The sequence below is a fragment of the Cricetulus griseus genome, chromosome 3 (genome assembly GCF_003668045.3).
Source record: "Cricetulus griseus strain 17A/GY chromosome 3, alternate assembly CriGri-PICRH-1.0, whole genome shotgun sequence".
Classification (NCBI taxonomy): Eukaryota; Metazoa; Chordata; class Mammalia; order Rodentia; family Cricetidae; genus Cricetulus; species Cricetulus griseus.
Window position 1 is genome coordinate 57,953,673 of NC_048596.1, and position 20,874 is coordinate 57,974,546.

Consider the following 20,874-nt stretch of genomic DNA (forward strand, 5'->3'; position numbering starts at 1 on the left):
GCCAAGTTCATGTACCCACTGGCTGGGCCTTAGTGAGCTCCAGGTTCAGGCTGGTGGCTTGGACCATGGGTTTTGGGGCCTTGGGAAGCTAAACTGTCATATCAGGCCTTCAAAGGGGGTGAGGACCAGGTGAGTGCCCTTGTTGAGAGGGAGGTGGGGCAGACCTGTGGGGGTTACCCTGGACCTCCCTTCTTAGCTCCTTCAGGAGCCCTCCTCAGGGCCCACCCTGGGCACGGTCAGCTGTTCATAGGTGGGTAGGCTGTTGCTGGGCAGGAAGAGCTCAGGGTTGATGGAGCCACCTTCATCACTAGCCATCATTTGTCGCCTGCTGTTGCAGATTGGATCACCCTGGTGCAGGGACAGCAGCTGGTGGAGCATATCTGTGATGGTAACCAGCCTCTGGTCCAGTTGTGTCACCTGTGGAGACAGAAGCAGAGTTGAACATGGTGCTAAGGATAGGTTGTTGCAGGCCACCTTAGGGCCTGCCTGGGCATGATAGGGCCTGAAAGGCATAGCATGACACATGTCCTTATAGATGTGTGTTGAATTTGTGCATGCATGCCTGAGAGGCTCTTGTTCATCCTAATGTGCGTGTCTATGTGTGCTTATTGGGGTGCAGTACAGTAGTGCCCATACACACATATTAGTCCTTTCCTGTTTCTACACAGACCTAGTGGCTGGGAGATACCTCTTAGCCTCTTCCCGGGACTTTCAGTCTTTGAGACTCTGGACAAGCCTTCTGGAGCCTCTAATACAGCCTCTGGCTCTTTGAGGCCAAATGGAGAGGAGAGGAAGGCGCACAATGGATGGAAGTTCAGAGGCCAAGGGCTATGTCTGGCTCAGCTTGGAGGGGATTGGAGCCCTACACAAAGGGGCCTCGCTGGGAGGGGCTGGCACCTGGAGAGAGGGATTGGGACAACTGAAGGTTGAGCAGGCAGAGGCTGAGTGGGCCATGAAATAGTGCCAATCCCCAGAGGTATCTTAACAGGTACTAACTTAGGACAATACCACTTTTCTAGGACCCCATTGATCAGGGCAGTGACTGAGTGGACCTCTGGAGCAGGTTGTCCCTACCCCATGCCTGTAAAGGGCTTGTTTTGTTCCAAGCACTAGGCGGGTAGCTAAGAAACTAGAGGGGAGGTAGAGGCAGGGCAGAACCTGGGATAAATGGGTGCAGAGTAGGCACTTGACAAGGGCCACACTTGCTGTGCTTGTAGGAAACAATGGAGAGTCACTGGAGAACTCCTTAGAGAGAAGGAACCATTGTGTAAGGGCCTGGAGCCCAGCCCTGGGGGCCTGAAGTGGATAGCCACTTCCTTTCTTCTCTAGAAGGGAAGACCTGTCTAGGGAGGCCAGAGCTCCCACACAGATCCATAGTGGCAGGGGCTGCTCTAGGGTCAGTTGGAGGACTGGGTGGTGGTGGGGATACATGAACCTACCCAGCATAAGCAATAGAGCAGGGGTTGACTAAGGGGACCTCAGATACTAAGCACATGGGGTAAGCACATGGGGTGGTTCTCTCAGCGTGCTCTGTTAGTAAAGCAGGGACTCCCCCTCACCCCCACATGGAGACCTGGAATAAAGGGAATACCAGTGATGCAGGGATGAAGCCAGAGGTCTTGACAGATGGCCTCATATGGTCAGACCTGCAAAACTGCTTTAGGGAAAATCATGAGATGACTCAGACAACTGCTGACTGCTGGCCTCAAAACCTAGTTGACTTGGGCCCTGAGGACAAGAGGCAGTCATGGGGCCAGCCTCCATCTTCCTGAACAAGTGTGTACCATGGGTGAAGTCTGTGTCCTAGGCAGGCTCCTGATACTTTCAGTAGTGGCTCGTCTGTCCCACTACTTGTTTGTATTTTGAAAGGGCTAGATAGAAGTATCCAGGCTTGAGGGCTCACAGGGGAAAACTGATGCTTTGGGCTTAAGAGTGCCACGGGTGGAAGCTAAAGCCCAGTTGTCACTGGCAGGTAAAGCTAGAGTTCCTGCCCTGACTGAGGCCTCCCCAAGCTCTGCACAGAAGGAGGGCTGCCTGAGGCTAGTCTTGGTCTGGCTTTATGAAGCTTTAAACACACAGCCAATTTGAGTAGGCAGGGGAAAGAGCACCAATTGGCTCATGGGAGATGGATCGTTTCATGAATGTTTATTAACCCACAGTTGAACACCTGTGGACACCTTACCTTTGCTAATGGACACCTCATCTTTGCTAAAGGACAGAGTCCTTACAGAGAGTTCTTGTGGTGGGAGGAGGGCTGTTTGAAACCTCGTGCAGGGCAGCTGCCACAGGGCCCCCCAACACTTTGTGTGCCACTCTAGGCTATCCCTGAAGTGTTCCTGGATAGTTCCCAAGCTCACAATGACCCTATGGTTGCTGCTTATGTCAACTGGAGTTTTGAGGAGTCTGTTTGGGTCCAAAGGTGTCCTATTGGCTAAGCTGCTAGAGACAGGACATAGGCTAGAGGTTCAGAATCTGGAGCCTTAGTGTGCTGCTGTCACCTTGTTTGAAGGAGGGTAGGACTGTGGAGACAGGAAATAGTGCAAGGGGTCTCTGAGCACATGGACTCCTCCAACTCTCTGATTGCTTTAGAGTTTGCCTGGATTCCATGGCCATGTGTGAGATCTTTATGGGTCCTCTTGGCCATCCACAGGATTCTCCTAGACTGTCCAGCTGCCCACAAATAGGGTCCTCTTGCTTGCCCTGGCCATCATGGTGATGAGCAGTAACTTGTAGCTGAGTTTTGTACCTTTCCTGGCCTTGATCAGACCACATCACCTCAGCCAGCTTGGCCTGGGATGGGGACACCAGGGTTTGGGTTCAGGGTACAGGACCATAGGATACATTCAGGCTGAGGATCCTTGTTGGTCAGCCCAGGATCCTTTGTAGGGTCAGAGGAGAATGGTCTTTGGGGAAATTCATAGGTTACTTTCAGAGGCCATATTAAAAATATTTACTCTCCAGTGAAGAGTCATCAGATGCCATCTGGCAATAGAGGAGTCTGTGGGAAGTTGACCAGTGTGGATGTCATATACTTAATTTGTGCTCTTGCCTGGATCATGGTGGTTGTGGTGCTTGCTAGCTAGTCTGTCTAGCACAGCTTGGAGATCAGGGGTTACCCTGTCAGGTAGGACTGCTTGGTGCAGAGACCTGGCCATACATGCTCCTTGTTGCCTCTGTTTCCCTAGCTGGGAAGTAAACCAAGCTGCTGCTCACTGAGTGTGCTGTTCAGAAGCCTGGGGAGCTTGCCTGCCAAGGCAATGCTTCTGCCTTGAGGGCAGGTGGTCTTAGCTTGCTCTTACTTCCTGGCCACTTAGGCTCCCAGAGCAGCCCATAGAGAGCCTCTATGTCCTTCATGCCCAAGCCCATGTCCAGTCCTGCTGGGCCATTGCAGGGAGTGTCCTGGCCTGGGTAGAGTGGCTCCTCAGCCCAGAACTCAGCTCCAAAGACAACACTTCAGCAACTGTTCCTGAAGCCACCTGGCTCTACTTTCCCGCTTTGGAGTTTTGAATGCATGGGCAGAAAGCTGGGGAGCACTTTGCCCACTGCTGAGTAGGTGAAGGCAGGGAGCCACGTCACAGCAGGCTTCAGGGAAGGTAGTGCCCGCTCTGGGATCTGGGATGGTGTTCTCCAAGAGCCACTGGGACAGATCAGTTTTGGGGATCTCAGATCTCACCACTATTTGCAATTTGATAGCGACTAACAGAGCGAGCCAGACAAAAGCCTTGTTGTGCCCTGTCTCTGCTCACCTAAGTAGAAGCCATAGATGACTTCTGTAGGCTCCAGAAGAGAAAAAAAAAATCATTTAGAATAACAGCTAGTTAGGGAGCCTGTGGGTGGCTGGTGATCAAACTCAAGGTGACAAGGATTCCTGTTTGATGTGGTTATGAATTTGTTTTCAAAGGAAAATCTTCAAGAGTCTTTTCAGAATTTTTTTTTCAGAACCTGCCCAGCCTTGATCCTTGGTCAGGACCCCCCAAACCTTGGCCTTGTGGATTGCCTCAGCCAGCTTAGCCTGGGGTGGGGACACCTGGGCTTGGGTTTAGGGTGTAAGGTCCTGGGATGCATTCAGGTTGGGCTCATTGTTGGTCAGTCCAGGGCTCTCTGTAGGGTCACAGGAGAATGGCCTTTGGTGCCTTGAGGGACATCCATAGGTCACCTTTAGAGGTCATATTAAAAATGTTTGATGCCCAGTGAAGAGCTATCAGATGCAAACCTGGCAATAGACAAGCCCATGGGGCGTCAGCCTGTGGGAGGTAGGTACAAGACAGAGTGCATAGGAGCCTAGAACCCAGATGAGCTGCTCCCTGGACTCCGTTGACCCTGGGCTCCCACTGATCTCCACTTCTGCATCTTATGGATCAGGCAACAAGGCCTGGGTAGAACACTGCCTGGCAGGCCCTGATGATTCTCAGCCTTACCCTAGGCTGCCTGCCCATCACTCCTCCTTCACTTCCCCTTTCCCCAGCACCCGGACACCACTATCAGAGAGACACCTCTTTAGTGCTGTCTAGGCTAAGTGTGGCCCCTACTTTGCACAGAAGGAAGTCTGCCTAGGGTACTACAGGAGAGGGAAGAACTAGGGCAGAAGTTGGAGGGGTAGCAAGCCAGCAATGATTGGTGGGCCTTTATTAAGCACTTACTGGGTACTGGGGCTCCAGTGGGTTTGTTTATACATGATGGTCCTTTCAAAACACAAGTGAGCTTAGTGTATCTCGGCATTACGATTCATCATTTCAAATACCCCAAGGGGCTGCAAAAGTCATCTCCCCCCTCCTACCTCTTTGCTGGCCTTCTGCTATGGAACTTTCCTCCTGCCTCCCAGAGTCTATTCAGCTGGAGACCAGGGTCCTTGGACAGTTCTGTTCTCCAGCCCAGCCAGTATCCCCTTTTCCTGGGACTGTTACAGTAGTGTCTACTGGTCTCCTGCTTCAGTGGATTTATACAGGATGGTCCTTTCAAAACACAAAACATCCCTCTGCTGCTGGCCTAGGAGCCACCTTATAACTCACTCCTATTTTCTATGTGGCCTTTTTTCTTTCTAATTCCCTTGACTCCAGACCTATGCTGCCCCTCAAACATGACAGTGTGTACCTGTCTCAGGGCTGTCCACTCTCAGTCCTTTCTTTCCTCTGCTGTGGTTCTGCCAGCCCACAGTCATGGTCTCCTTAGGGTGCCCGGCATCATCTGTTAGTCATCAGTTTCTCTCACTTGAATTGGGTCATGTCAGTTGTGGGTCTCTGTCCACACTTGCTGTAAATTCAGGGAAGGATGCAGCCAATGCTAGACACATGTGAGTACCTTTATTTACCCCAGAGTCCAAGCCCTAGGGGAATGAAGGACTTTTACCTTCTCTCAGAGCATTCAGGGAAGGGGTGCTGCCTTGCTGCCTATAGGCCACATCCTCACTCAGCACTCATCTGCATGGTGAGACCATGGAGAACTCCCATGAATTGTACATGGTCAGTTGAAGCTTGTATAGGTTGGTCTTATGGAGTGGATGCTGGCACACATTAAGTGTGGTGACTGAAAGAGGCTGTACTTAGAGTTGTTGTATTTATGACTTCCAGTTCTCTAGCTTTTGTAGAAAAGCCTGCATGCAGTATCTCTGACTGACAATCATCAGGGTGGCCTTCTGTCCATTGGTTCCCAGGACCCACAAGGAACATAGGTGAGCATTCCTGAGAATGCAGGCAGGGTCCAATCTGGGTGCATCTAGGTCATGTAGAACAGTCTCTCTGCGCCAATCCCAGGACCTCTATTTTATAAAGTACTGTCTTCAACCCCAGTTGTTCATTTCACAAATGTCTAAAAACACTTGGTGTGGCAGCACACACCTTTGACCTCAGCAGATGCAAGTGAATCTCTGTGAGTCTGAGGCCACCCTGGTCTATATAGTGAGTTCCACACCAGCCAGGGTTACATAAAGAGACACTATCTCTAAGAAAAAAATATCAAAAAATAATGACTTGACTCCTTGTCTTTTTTCTGCAGATAAACACTTGACTCCCACCAGCATACCAGAAAAATTACTTATGTCAACAAACAGATATTCCTGATCACCAGAAACACCAGTCATGTGAGTACATCAACCATACCAGATGGTACATGGGACTACAAAGAGCATCCCAAGACTGAGATGTGGCAGGTACCCCAACTATTCACCAAATCATTCCTCAAGAGCCTCACCCAGGAAAACTGTCACAGTAGAGACTTTTGCCTGTGTCTGTGACATTTAGCCCCACTTTCTATGGACCCTGCCATCCAGACTTGCAGCTGAACAGCTTTACACAAACCTGTGGTTCATAAGACTTTTTTACCTGGTCCCCTACAGCTGCTTCCTTGTGCCTGCCTCTCTAACCCTTTCTTGGACCCCTACTACCATACATACATTCACACACACATACATACACACACACATGCACACCCATGTAAGTATTCATACAAAGCCAGCCCCTTCAGGCCTCTGCAGACATGGCCTGGCCTGGGCCAGCAGTCTCACCCCTGACCCAGACGCCTGCACTCCCCTCCTTTGCTTTGCTCTGGGCGGCATCAGCTGACCTTTGTTCTCAGACCTATGCCTTCTTCTCTCAGCTTTTCTACCACACTAATGAATGTCATCTCCCTCTGCAGCCCCTCCTTAATCCTTTCTCACACAGACCCTGAACACATCCTCCTCCATTTTACCTGAGGACCTTTGTACTCACTGGACTCTATGGCCTGGAAAACCCGATCTCCACTACTTTGTGGACTTTCAGCTCAAATGCCCACTGCTCTCCTGCTTATCTCATTTCTCCTAGTACACTCTGTGACTTTTGCCCTTCCATGGACTTCTTGAGTTTATCATTTTACTTGTTTATTGTCTCTTCTTTAAACTCAAGGATTCTGAGGTCAGGTCCTAAGTGTGCCTGCCATTCCTGTTGAGTTCTTGACAGTCTTCAGTGTCTGACACACAGTAGGTGCTCATAAACTCATGTGATCTAGTGCAAATATTTGCCGAGCAAGTAAATTAATCTATGGCCTTTCTCTTAGATGAGGGGGGTAGAAGCCCCAAGAGCCCTGTTCCCTAGAAGGCACTGGGCAAAGGCCAATGGGGTTAGCAACTGCTGGCAAGTCCTTTCATGTTCATTGTTTTATAAAGACTCTTTGTATGTGAAGGTCTATCTTTTGACATGTACATCACAAGCATTTTCTCTTGCATGCTGTTTGTTTTGTGACTGTACTTATGGTGACCATTGCTTTTCCAAATAGGAGCTCCATCTATTTTTCTCCTTTATGGTTTCCAAGTCAGTGTGTACTTGGATCACTCTTTCTCAGTCCAACGTGGATTTTTCTGGTGCTTTTTAGGTTTGCATTTCACCTTTAAATCTTTGATGTGTGTGGGGTTTGATGCAGGTTTTCCTCTAGTGGTTAATCCCTCACAGAGTGGAGATATCTTTTCTACATACCAAGCTCCTTGCGTGTCTGTTTTTCTAGGGTTCACTGTAAACAGCTTCCTCCAGGTCCTGAGTTTCACTATATGGACCAAATCAGCCTGACACTTATGTTCCTTCTGCCTCAGTCTTCTAAGTGCTGGGATCACAGGCCTGTGACTACACACACACACACACACACACACACACACACACACACACACACACACCTGGCTTCTAAGTAGCTTTAATCCCTCCCAGGCAACTCTGTTGACTTTGCTCTTGACTCCCTAGCCTGAGCAGGGAGCCCTTGTCACATCTCCTACACAATCCTATAGGCTCAATCCTGGGCCTCCCTTTTGTTTCTTCTCCAGCAACTGAAGTCAGTCTGATGCTCATATGATTCACCCTTCACCCTGTCTTCAGAATGCTGCCTCATACAGATGAGCTGTTGATGTCGCTGGGCCAGCACTGTGTGGCCCCAAGGTACAGGACACTAGGTCATCTCCTCCCTCCCAGGTACCCCTGTTGCTTGGAACTCTCCATTCCATAGTTTCTTTGCTCTGTGTGAGCTAATGACAGCTTCAGGGACAAAGGTCCTGGAGCTGAGCAGTGGCAGGATTGGGGCTCCAAAGCTCCTAGCTCCTGACAACACTGAGGGCCTCTGCCTGCCTGCCCTGGAAACTGTCTATATCCACCTGACAGGTAGTGGAGGTTGGGGAGACCTAAGCTCAGAATGGGGACTCCAGCCTCCCCAAAAGACTGGCCAGCTCTTGCAAGCCTCAAAGAGTTCTGTTTGCAGAGGTATCTCCATGTCAGGGTGCTTAGGAAGAGGCTGTCCTGCCTGCTCAGACCCCCATGGGCAGATTCTGTAGCAGCTGCTTAGGCTGGGCAAGATGTAGACAGCCTGGAAACGTGGAAGCTGAGAGGCCCTATTTGTGCTGGCAGCAGGCACAGGCCCCACCTGCATTGGATTCTCTTCTCATGGAGTTCTGGAAGCTTGAGGATTCCAAACAGAACATGTTGTACCAAAAACCAGAGCTTTCAGCCAGACTAGGTGGGCAATGGTGGTAGGAGGACATGGCCACATGAGGCTGAGGCAGTTGATCAGGTCTGCCCACCTGGGTCTGCACCACACCCTGTGTCCCAAGCAAACACAAGCAGAGTTACAGGAACCTCATCTCCCTTCCCCTGTCTCTAGCCTCCCCAGACCTGGAGCTTGTTCTGTTTGCTCTTTGTTCATGTCCACCTCTGCCTGCCACTTTTGGGACCACCTGTCAACGTGAACACTGGTGAGCTTCTCGTGTACACCCATCCAATCAGCCACCTTCTTGTTCACACAACAGACATTCCTATCATCCCCCAGAAACCAGGTGGGGGAAAGAGATGTTCAACCTCTTGGTTCCTGCTTTCTCTCTCCCTTGCAACACTTGCTTCCTGGTGGACAACCTCACTGGGCCTCTGATTATGGCCTGGGTCCATCCCTGTGGCCACACTGACCAGGACCTGCCTTGCCTGGGTGGGCTCTGGGTGCTTCTGGGAGCTCACTCTCTGTGGGGATGTTCTTTGACTTGGCTCATCCTAGATCTTCCTCTAGACCCTTCTTTCTTGGACATTCTCAAGGGCCAGCTAGCCACAGACGTAGTCCCAGCATCCAAGATTTTCCCTGCTTCCTTATGCATCTCACGGGGCCTTTCAAGGTACAGGGTGGGACCCCATTAACACTGCCCCTCTGCTGGTCTGAGTGCTGTCACTCCATGCCCATCTAGTATAAGAGCATTTCCCTGGTCCCCAATATCAGGGGCACTTACAACCTTGGTGAGTGTTCTCCTTAGGACTGTCATTGAATCAAACCTTAGGAATAGCCATGCATGCTCCTCCCCGCCTGTCTGTGCATACTCTGCTTGCCAGGCAATGGCTTCCTTTATTTCACTATCCCAGATACAATCAGGGGTATTGGTAACAAGGCTCCACATGTCTCTTTGTATCACCTGGGTGCTGGTTCTCATGGGTGCCAGCTTTCATGTTGGTCTCTACAAGGTTATGTGGTCATACACAGTCTACAGTAACCCATTCTGTAAAATAAAGACATTCAGCATTGGCTCCCGCTTCTCCCTGGGGCCTCCTCTACCAGGGGCTTGGCTAGTGACAGGGTGTTCACCCTCCCTAGCTCTGTCATGAGACACTGTATCCCTCCATGGCAGTTTTGACATCAGCAGTAATATGATCCAGGTGTGGCGGACCACTTGCTTGTTTTTGCTCAATGCAGGCTTTGAGGCCACCGGTTAGAACATGTCAAGGGCACTTGCTTCTTGGGGTGGCTGCACATGTAGTGGGCCTCCCTGAAGGGACCTGTAGTGCTCCAGCTAGGCTCTGATGCTGGACAAGGGAATCAGGGAACAACCCAAGCCCATGGATGTCCTGTGTCTGTAGCATATCTGGAGGAAACCCCTGTTCTAGAGGATGGAATGCTAGTGTCAAGAGCAAGGTGGTGCCCCAGTGGGTCCCCTTACCTGCCTCTGGCTCCCACTGCCCCTTACCCCCTGGTGGTCCCTAAGCATCTGTCCCTGCTGCAGGTTTTCCACCTATGACCCAGTCTCCCCAGGACCTGCCTCCTGAACATGGCTTCCTGGTTCCCAGTTGCTGGTTCCTTATAGACTCTTCTCTTTCCAGTTTATTCACTGGCCTCATTTCCCTTAGCCTCCACATTGAATCTGGTGTCTTTAGAGGATACCTCCTGTCTCTCATGGCTCACCCAACACACCCAGCTCTTGGCTTTCTCCTCATAATAGTTAGTGGTCTTCAAGACATCCATCCTGGGTCCTTCTTTGCCCTTCTTCCTGATAAGGACCCAGGATCTGCTTCAGGCCCCACTGCCACTCTATGGGGATGGCTCTCTTAGGGTCTCCGACCCTTTCCCCAATGTTGGCCTCAATGCCTCTCATAGCTTATCCTAGAGTGACCTCTCACTGACCCCAATCAGCTGGCTCCTGCCAGCCTAGGCACCCTGGCCCTCTGGGACCCTCCAGGCCCTCTGCACCCACTGAACTATAAGCAGCCACTTCCCTCCCTTAAGCAAGCAGTGTTGCTCTCAGGCTTTCTTTCCTTTCCCACAGTCCTTCATACTTATACACCTTGGATGGCCTTCCTCCAGTCTGCTGCTGAGAGCTCAGGGCTCTTGTGCTGACCCTGGTTGTCTGTCTCTCCAGGACAGACAAGCAGAAGAAGGCTCTTGCTTCACTCATGCCTGGTTCACAGCAGGCTCTCAACACAGACCCACAGGATGAGATTCAGGAATCATGGTTACCATAGGCTAGAATGATCTAGAACTCTGCTGGCGGTGACTGAAGAGCCTGGCCTACCTGTGTGCACTGTGTTCACACACCCGTGGCTGTGTGTGTGGCACTGGGCATAGACTCTGTGGAACTGAGTGTGGCTATGTGCTGGAAGTCAGGAAACTGGGAGCTATTTCTGGAAAGCAGACACCATGTTGGCAGCAGGGAGCTGGGCAGGCAGTTCTGAGGTGAAGGTGAGCGACATCCAGCTAGAATCCCAAGCTCTCAAAGCCCTGCCCACCCTCCTGGGGCCTGAACATCCTGCCGGCTGCTGTTCAGACTCTGTCCCAGCCTGGAGATTGAAGGGGCCCCATGACTCAGCCAGTCAGTCATCCAAGCCGCAGCTGTGGCTGACCCAGGTGGGCAGGCAGCCCCCAGCCCAGCCTGCAGAACGGGATGGGGCCCCACTCCCTCCCCTGCTTCCTGCTTCTACTCTGAGACAGGATTTTCTGAAGTCAGGACCCCTGAGGCCGGAGTCAGACTGGAGGCTAGGCCTAGGGCTCCGGATGGGGGTTGGGTGGCTAGGCCTGGAATCTAGAATCCTGCCTCTCTCTTGGCATCTGAAATTTGTGGGGATACAGAGTTGCGATGCTCCTAACTACTCCCTCCTGGCAGCTGGGTCAGGCCCGTTACTGTACTTAGAGTAGAGGCCTGTTTGGAGTGCGGTGGTGGTGCGGTGGATACCTTGCTTCCTCAGGGACAGGACAAGGCTTCCCATCTTGTTCCTTCTTGTCCTTTATATCTCAGAACTCTCAGCTTTCCTCCTTATTCCTTTCAACACAGGGTGCCCTACCTCCACTGGGACAGAAATTTCAGTATCTCATAGACAGACCCAGCCTTAACTCTGTGAGTTGGGAAACCCTAATGGAGAGAGAGGTATCCTGAGGTTGTATTCCAGGGCTGGTAATGGATGAGCAGATAGATCTTCAAGGCTTAGAAGGCATCACACGAATGGAGGAACCTGGGATCCTGGTCCCTTTCTGGCCCTCTAATTACTGGGGACAAAAGGGCTGCCAGCTCTCCTGACGTTCATTGCCCCACACCCAGCGATGGTGTTTGTCTTCATACTAGCTACAGCACCACACCCCGGCCACCCTCTCCCCATCATTCTCTCCTCTGCTCTGTGCTCCATTCTGGTGTCTGTGCTGCCTCCTCCTTGTGAGACTGGCACTCATCTGCCATGATTTGCCATATGGACACAAGGCTCTGAGGTCACCCACCAGGTGCTCTGTGCTGGTCCTCACATAGCAGATCAGTGTGTGTGTGGGGCTAGCCTCTGGCTGCCTCTGGTCTCTGATGGACTGTTCAGGAAGGGGGTGAGAGGAGCTGGACCAGCAGGAAGTCGTTGGGGCTTCAAGCCAGGCCCCAATGCTCCAGCCCATCTGGACATACTTGGCAGGGTCTCTTCTCCATGTTCCCAGGCTTGTCAGAAAGGACCCTAGCACTATACATGTCCATCCCACTACCTGCTGCCATCCCACCTTGTTCTGCTTCCCATGCCCCTGCCTCAGGCCACCCTGATGATCTCCAGCCAAGGCTCAGGCCCTGGTGATTTTCCACTTCCTGCTTCTGTGACAGGGACTGCAGGGGACACTGAGGTGATAAAAGTGTTAGATGTGAGGGGAGTGAATTTGCCCTTTGACTCTGCATACTCATTGGCCTTCTGTAACCTCAGTAGTCACCCAAGGGATCCTAGTAGGGGTAGTTGGGATCCTAACCCCCAGGATGGTAGATCCCTCCCTGGCTCAGATTGTCATGGGTCTGGGTGACCCATGTTAGACTGGTTACCTTGGCTTAAGTCTTCTCCAATCCCTGAGTGGAAGGCACCTCTGGGCATGACCCTGGCGATGCTGCCTTTTCTGAGGTTGGGCTCCTGTATGGGCCTTGGCTATGGTAGCAAGGCTCAGGCACTGCCCACCCAGTCAGTGGCTTCCAAGGGCTCCTAGAGGAGGTGCCTTCAACAGATATCCTGTTTCTGGAGGTGGTGGTGGGCATTGCTTTCATGTCCTTTCCCTTTCTAGTGACAGTTTTTCCCTAAGCAGACTGCCCCAAGCAGAGAAGCATAGGAGGGATTTGCACTGGGAACACACTGTAAGAGGAGGGGGACCCAGGACCATGTAAACACAAAGCAAAGAGCAAGGTTCTCTGGCTCAACCCTCACCCCGTAGGGATCCAGCCAGGCCCCTGGTGCAGTATAGGTTACAGGCACTACCTCTCCCTGCACCCACAGGCACTCATCCACACTGAAGTCCAGGGTCCACATCACAGTCATGTCCCAGCCCCCAACTGTGGCCATGGCCTCCTGTTGCCTTGGAGATTGACTGTTCTATCCTGTGACCTCCAACCTCACCCCACAGCCAAAGACAGGCCATTTATGCCACTGTTAGGAGCCTTTTCACTGATGCTGGGCACTGTGAGATGCTGAGCTGGCCCTGGGTCCAGGTAGGGCTAGTAGCCCTGAAGAAGGACTCTCTGGAAAGCTGCTGTCTCTGTGGCTTTATACATGTTAGCCTTGGCCTATTGTGGATCTCTTTGTTTTTGGGAGGAGCCAGGTGGGCAGGGTGGGGGTTGAGCTGTAGGGAGAACATTGTAGCAACCCCATGCAGAAAAGCACCTGGTAGACCTGGAGGATTACCTTGTGCCCAGGACCTGAGAAGCCAGAGCCCTGACTGCCTCATCCCTAGAGAGCACTACGCCATCTCATATGCCCCACTAAGTTCTTGTTCTGCCCAGGCCATGGCTGGGGTCATATGTGGGGTGCTCTTTGGGGAACAAGGCTGCAGGTAAACAGGTTGTGGGGCTTCTAGGAAGGTCCATAACTCTCAGAAGGTGAGCCAAAATGTGGGGAAGCCTCCATCTAGAAAAGAGGTTCTGGTTGGCCCTGGGCCCATCTGACCTGGGCTGACCCCTCCAGCTGATGAGAGATTCAGGCCTATCCTGCAGTTCCCAGCCCGCCCTTCCTGTGCTTGGGGCTGGGAGGAAGAAGTCACCCGGGACACCAGGGCTATGGTAAGGGGACACATGCTGACAAGATGAGTGTGCTTCACAGGCCCCCAAGAAGTCCCCAGCCCACCCTTGTCTTCAGGTTCTCCATTACTAGTCCAGATCTTGAAGGCTTGGAGACAAGCCAAAGTAACATGCAGATCTGGGAAGCCTGTCTAGGGATGAACCTGGGTCCCTCTGGCTAAAGGAGGGGACACCTGTATTGAGCTCTCCTCACTTATTACTGCCCCATCCTACATGACTACAGCCCTATTCTTCCCAGCTAGGGTCTAGTCCAAGGCTACACACGGTGCAGTGCTCCAGCCTGGCTTGCCCTTCATCTCCTGCCACCCTGGGCCCCAGTATGTCCTCACCTTCTCCTTCCAAGCCCCAGCTCCCCATTGGACCCTCTCCTCTTCCTCACCAGGCCACCAGCAGAATGCTCTACTTTCTGGCACCTACATTCCCTTCCTGCATTTTAGAGACTTCTCGCCAACATTAAGCAATCTGTCAGAAACTCTTCCATCTCAGAACAGCCCTCTCAGGGGGTTACATCTCCAATCCCCAACTCCTGTTTCCAGAGGGAAGTCTTTAACTTTCTTGGCTGTTTCTTAGTTTTCCTGTCTTATTTCTTGAATCTCTGTCTTTTCTTCTTCTTCTTCTTCTTCTTCTTCTTCTTCTTCTTCTTCTTCTTCTTCTTCTTCTTCTTCTTTTCTTTTTTCTTTCTTTCTTTCTTTCTTTCTTTCTTTTTTTTTTGCAGTCTTAGGCATTATCTAGTGACTAACATGGAAGATGAGCCATCAAGATTTTGTCCTACAACCTCTTCCCCAGCATTCCTTCTGTGTAGTCACACCACAGTTCTAGGCTAGATAAGTAATTACCATTTGCTTCTTAAAGAAACATGTAGCTTAGAAAGATTGCTGTGTAAATACTGTGTTCACAAGGTCTTCTGTGTTTACAGCTTTCTGTTTTCTCTGTACTTAAGGGTTGCCTTTGGGTTAGGCTTAGTTTTTTCTTTTTCTTTTGTTCTCTCTTTTTCTACAAAGACATTTCTCTCTCTCTCTCTCTCTCTGTCTGTGTCTCTGTCTCTGTCTCTCTCTCTCTCTCTCTCTCTCTCTCTCTCTCTGTGTGTGTGTGTGTTTGTGTGTGCATGCACATACATATATAGAGGTCAGAGGATGACTTGTGGGTTGGTTCTCTCCTTCCATCATGTAGTTCTAGAGATTAAATTTAGGTCAAGCTTGGTGGCAAGTGTCTTTACCTCCTAAACCATCTTGCTTATCCTTTTCTTAATTTAAAAAATCTTTTAAAAGACTTTATTTTTAATTCATGTGTATATATCTGCATATATATGCTGTGTGTGTTCCAGTGCCTGTAGAGGTGAGAAGAGGGTGTTGGATCCCCTAGAGCTCGGTTACAGGAGGTTGTGAACTGCCTGATGTTGGTGCTGAGTATTGAATTCAGGTCCTCTGCAAGAGCAGAAAGTGCACTTAACTTCGAGCAGACTTTCCAGCCCCAGAGAATTAATATTTTTAAATCTTTTTCAACTATATTTTTAATTGCTCAGGATCAAACCCCGGGCTTTGCACATATTAGGTAAGCACTCTTCCACTGTGCCATATCCCTATCCCTTTTAATACATGTCATGAATCCATTTTTTAACTTTCTGCAAGAATTATAATATTTCTATTGATCCTGTTGGGAATACTAGTAATGAATCTCCCTTCATCTCTCTCTCTCTGTCTCTCTGTCTCTGTCTCTGTCTCCGTCTCTCTCTCTCATTTCTTCTCTCCCCTCCCTTCCCCTCCTCTCCTCTCCTCACCCCTTCCCTCCTTTCTCCTCCCCTCCCCTCTCCTCTCCTTTCTGCTGGAGTCCTAGCAGGGCTAGTTCCTCACCAGTTTTTAGGTATTATATGCCCCCTGGTCCCCAGTTTCTGTGTTCTTGCCTGTTTTCCCTCTCATTTTGCAGGAGCACATCCCCAGGCAATTTACTGAGAAAAGGCATGTGGTAGGTTAACAATCTTTGAGTGTGCATTTTGGCAAATATCTTTATTTTTCTGTTATGCTTAGGATTCTAGATTGAAAATTACTCCGCCTTCCTTCCACCAGAAATTTGAAGATAGTGAACTAGCTATGTGCTCATTTCCTGATGTGCCGAATCTCCATTCTCCATTTTCTGTGTATGACCCATGTTCTTCTCTTGGGAGACTTAGGATGTCTGTTTTATTGCTGTTCTGAAACAATAATGGAACCCAATGGGGCGTTCTAGGAGTTGACTTTTCAGCCCTGAAGTGTTCAGCTCCACCCACAGCCTCGGGTTAGACCTGACAGGGTCAGCTTCTCCAGAGCGTGACCTCTCATCCTTAGTTGGGTGGGGGCCAGTAAGCACCTGGGTTCATGGTCTGGGGAGTACTGAGGGAGTGCTTAGCACTCAGGCTGAACTTCAGTAGGCACCTTCTCTTTGTGGCCCTGCCCTCAGCAGGGTACAGGTTCTTCCAGGACCTGGCTGGGAGCTACCTCATCTTTGATGGTGGCTCTGCCTGGAGGGTCCGGCTCTAGCTTTCATTTCTATAGTCATCTCTGCTGGTGGGTCTGTATCTAATTTTCCAAACTTTTTGGGGGTCTCTTTTTCTTCCCCTATCTTTCTATGGTCTGCTCCTCTACTGTCTTTTCTTACTTACTTATACCAGCAATTATGCCCTTTGGCCTTCCATTTTTTTTTGTGGGGTTTAGAGGAAGTAGAAATGAATATTAGTTGAGTCACAAGGTCTTCTGTGATCTCAGCTTTCTGTCTTCTCTGGGGTAAAGAGTCACCTTTTCATCCTCAGACTCCCAGGATGCACATTTCCTGGGTCTCTTTCCTCTATCACCTCCTTCTCCTCTTAGGTCTTCTGAGTCCTGCCCTTACACCTCTGCTGGTGGGTGCCTCTTGGCTGCTGGCCTCAACGGCCAAGCTTTAATGCCTCTATACAACAGTGATGCCAGCCTGGACCCTGAAGGCTGGCTGGGTCACAAAGTTGCTGGTGTCTGACCTCACCACTTAGGAATCTGAGAGGCTCTTAACTTTGACCTATCCTAAGCTGAGCTCTGCAGATAGCCAGCTTTGTCTTCATCCCAGGGACCAGCCCTGCTATATTCCTGGTTCTCAGGACTCAGACTGAGCCCCTAAGGGCCTGAGTCCTCCCTGCTCTCTTTCCAACACCCAGTTCCTATCAGACTTCTTTCCTCTGAGCCACATGGGTTTGCCCTCAGACAAAGGCAGAACCACTTCCTCCTTTAGCAAAAGAACCTTGAATTAACTATTTATTCACCAGGGATCCTTGCAGTGGCACACTGCCTTCTGGTCACTGGACAGAGGAAACCAGATAGGGGCCTGTTTGGGTGACTGGGCTGGTTGGGGGAGAGAGGTTGTCCTTCAAGTACTTTCCTCCTTCCCACTGCTGGAATGTAGAAGTGATGGCGACTGTGAGAGCAGCCATGGGGTGTCACATTGTGGACAAAGAAGCAGACAGAGAACAGAGACTGTTCCTGGTCTGGCTGCTACACTAGATCCATGGGAGCTCTTGACTGAGATACCAATTGTCATTATCTGAGCAATGGTCTAACCAACCTGCACTGCCCTCCTCATGGCGTGGGTGATGCTCTGCCTGCTCCTTGGGACTGCCCCATTCTACATTCTACACCTAGCTTGACATACTCGCATATAGGTCACCTCTGAGTTGTGTCTAAAGCCTTGTGACTTGCTGAGTAACCGCAGAGCCCACACTCCTTAGGGTGCAGCTCCCGTGCCACCCACTCCTGGCACCCACCCTTCTTCTTCCTCCTTGGCCTTGAGGCTTGCCACAAGAACCCTGTGCCCTACCTCAGTGGGTCTGGCTGTGACCATGTGGTGCCAGTGGGCTGGGAGCACTAGTAGGAAGGGGTTGTGGGTTTTCCTAGAGCCGGCAGAGATCCAGCTGAGTGGGGGCAGGCTGAGGACCCTAAGGGTGCCTGCTGCCTCATGCCTGGTCCTTTTTGAGCCCTACTGGGTGCCAGCCAAGCAGGGCATTTCCTCTGCCGGCTGTAGGCCTGCAGGTGAGCCCCAGGGAAGCAGGGGCAGGGGAGGGAGAAAAGGCTGGGATGCTGGCCGGGCGCACCGACAGCCCGCCCAAGTTTCCACAACTGTCTGCACAGAGCTGCACGGTGGTTTCCACACGCTCTGCCAAGTGGCGGCTGCCGGCTCAGCCTGGGGTTCTGACCCCCGACGGGGCCTGCTCTCTGCCAGGCAGCCCTGAGAAGCTAGGGCAGACAGGGCCCAAAGAGTTAAGCCACCCTCCACCCCATCTCATTCCTACAGTTTTCTGTCCAAGGCACAGCTGATGTGAAAAACAATAGCATTCCCTTGGAGAGGTTCGGCTGCGGGCTGAGGCCCCCCTCCCCAATAATTACTCAAGACATTGGCACGAGCCAGGCCTGGTTAGGTAACAGGCTGCTCGCTTGCTCCGGAGACTTATAACTCACAGTCAGTTACACATAATCTCTGCAGACAACAAAATCGTTTCCAGGATGGTGGGGAGGGTGAGGCCTTGTGGAGAGGGTATGGGGGCAGAAGGGGGCAGAGACCAGGGTAAGGTGGGGGGTAGGGTCTTATTGTAGGGACTTCCAGGAGTCTCAGGGATGCAGCTAGGAAACTCTGGGTGTTGGTGAAGTAACTATGGTAAGGGAGAGAGTTGCCCTGCCCCCTCTCTACAATCCTCCCCACCCTTGTCCTAGTCCTTGGAAATGGGAGGCCACCCTGGTCTGGTCTGTTATTGAGCAGAGTCCCAGAGGCACTCATTCATACTGGAGTGTGAATGACTGCTTTGGGTGCTTCCTCCTCCTCTCCTGACAGCCTTACAGAGGACAATTTATTGCCTGTTTACTGTCCATGGCTCACTGTACATGACTTCCTCAAGGGCAGGGCCACATACTGCACCCCCCTGCCTTTCCCCGCTCCCCATGTTCCCAGAGCACATAGCAGACATTCAGAAAATATCTGCCAAGAACAACGGAGGACATCTAACTTGAAGAAGCAAGCATCCATGGGGCAGAGTCAGGCCCACAGGAGGGGGTGACTGGCAGGGAGGGTGGGTGGTAGAGGCTGTGGGTGCTCTGCCACCCTTCAGGGCCTGCTCTCCTGGCACTGGGACTCTTCCACAGGAAACCCGCCCATTTTCCTGGAAGGATGCTGAGCAGAGTAGGCTAGGACCAGGAAGGTTTGGGTCTGGAAGGGCCTCCCTCAGCACAACACTCCCCCAACCCTGCCCACCAGCAGCTGGGCAGCTGAGTCAGGCCACTGAGAGCCGGGACAGTATAAGGGAAGAGTCCAGCCTATGTCCAATCTACACCCAACCTTGCCCCAACTTGGGGAGGGAGCCTCCTTCCTTCTCTAGGTATAGTTCAGGACTTTCATCCCTCCTCCATGTGTCTCTGTGTACAAGGCCAGCTGTGGGCATGTGAATAGAGCACACTGCTGCCTTTCTTGCAGAGCACCCTCTGGGGGCAAAGCTGACCTGCTGACCTCAGGCTACCTGTCCAGTTCTTCAGGCCTTGTCCACTCTCTTCTACACTCAACTCATGAGGCCCAGAGGATAGGCAGCTTGGCTCTTGGTATGTCCCATGAGGGCAGAATGAAGGTGGCATCAAGAGGGAACCCAGTGGCACTCAGCACTTGCTTTTCTGTCTCTTTTTGAAGCCTTCCTGGGACTTCTGGGATGCAAGGGCTCCTGGATTTCTTCTGCCTACCTTCTGGCCTCCTGCACCAGCTTAAGTCTCTCACTGCCCATGTTCTCTGTTCTCTGTGGTTTCTTGTCAGGTGACCTTGAGCATACCCTTTTTGTGGAGTCCCCTTCATGCCAACAGTCCTCTAGCATCCACCTTTAGAGTCTCTGGCCTCATAGCCTAACTTCTCAGTCCATAGCTGAGTAGACAAATAACCATGTGACTACTTCATCCACTCTGCTCCAGCCCAGATATACCCTGAGACCAAATCACATGTGTGTGTAGGTGCCTGCAGAGGCTAAAGACATTAGATTCCCCTTGAGCTGAGGTTATAGGTGATGTGAATCATCTGGCATAGGTGCTGGGAATTGAACTCTGGTCTTCTGTCCAAGTAGTACAGATGGCTCTTAACCATGGGGCCATCTTGCCAAGCCCTTATTTACTTAATTTTTTGTGCATGTGCATATGTGTGGAGGTCAGAGGCTTACTTGTGTGAGTCAGTTCTCTTCTATCATCTAGGTTCTCAGGATCAAACTCAGATTTTCAGACTTGGTGGTAAGTGTCTTTACCTGAAAGCCATCTTGCCAGTGGGGAGTGAATTTTACTGGGAGAGAATCTTAAGTACATGCGAAGGAGCCTGTTTGTGAGAAGGAGTACATTTGTGTGGGTCTTCATTCTGAGAATATACATGTATAATTGTGTATGCAAGCATAGCTCTGTATGTCAGGTGTGTACATGTGTGCAACTGTATAAGGGATGCTTGCTGCATAGATCTCTCAATGACAAGCTGCTCTCTCATTGTTCTCTTGGGCAGTCCCCCTCTGACTCAGGTATGGGCTGTGGCCTTGCCTAACCTTGCTTTCCAGAGGCTCTACATTGGACAGAGAACATTCCTCACAAACTTCTAAGAAAAGGCATTGTAGGGGAACCTTTAGCCAGAGTTTTCTTCAGTTATTATAAAAGATAAGTTATCCTTTTTTTTATTTAGACAGAAAAGAGGAGATAATGGGGGAAGTACTTCTGTGTATGTTTATCTTATTGATTGTTAAATAAAGTTCTGTTTGGCCAATGAGACTGCAAGTTAGACAGGACTAGGAGTCAAAGGGGATTCTGGGAAATGTAGTAGAGAAGTGGGGATCCAGGCAAGAAGTGACATAGCAAGGAGACTCATATTTAAGCAAGGAGAAACGGGAAGTGTCCTCTTCCCCCTCTGCTCTTCCTCCAGTGGCGCTATGTGAGCCACCGGCAAGAGAGGGTGCCAGCGGAAGGCATCCTCTGTAAGATAAGTCTTATAAAATATATAGATTTATGATAATTAAGACTGAGCTAGCAGATGAGAATCCTAGTCATTGGCCAAGCAGCATTGTACCTAATACAAGTCTCTCTGTGTATTAATTTGGGCCCTAACTC

General features: G+C 50.9%; 1 protein-coding gene across 1 annotated transcript in view; it reads right to left on the reverse strand.

Annotated features, from left to right (window-relative positions):
* Window positions 1-201: 201 nt before the first annotated feature.
* The window catches only part of Kcnq1 (potassium voltage-gated channel subfamily Q member 1), a 326,442-nt gene continuing 305,769 nt past the window's right edge, over window positions 202-20,874 (reverse strand). The window contains exon 16 of the mRNA XM_027408856.2: window positions 202-417. Within this exon, the coding sequence (XP_027264657.1) occupies window positions 202-417 (216 nt within the window). The remainder of the gene's footprint in view (window positions 418-20,874) is intronic.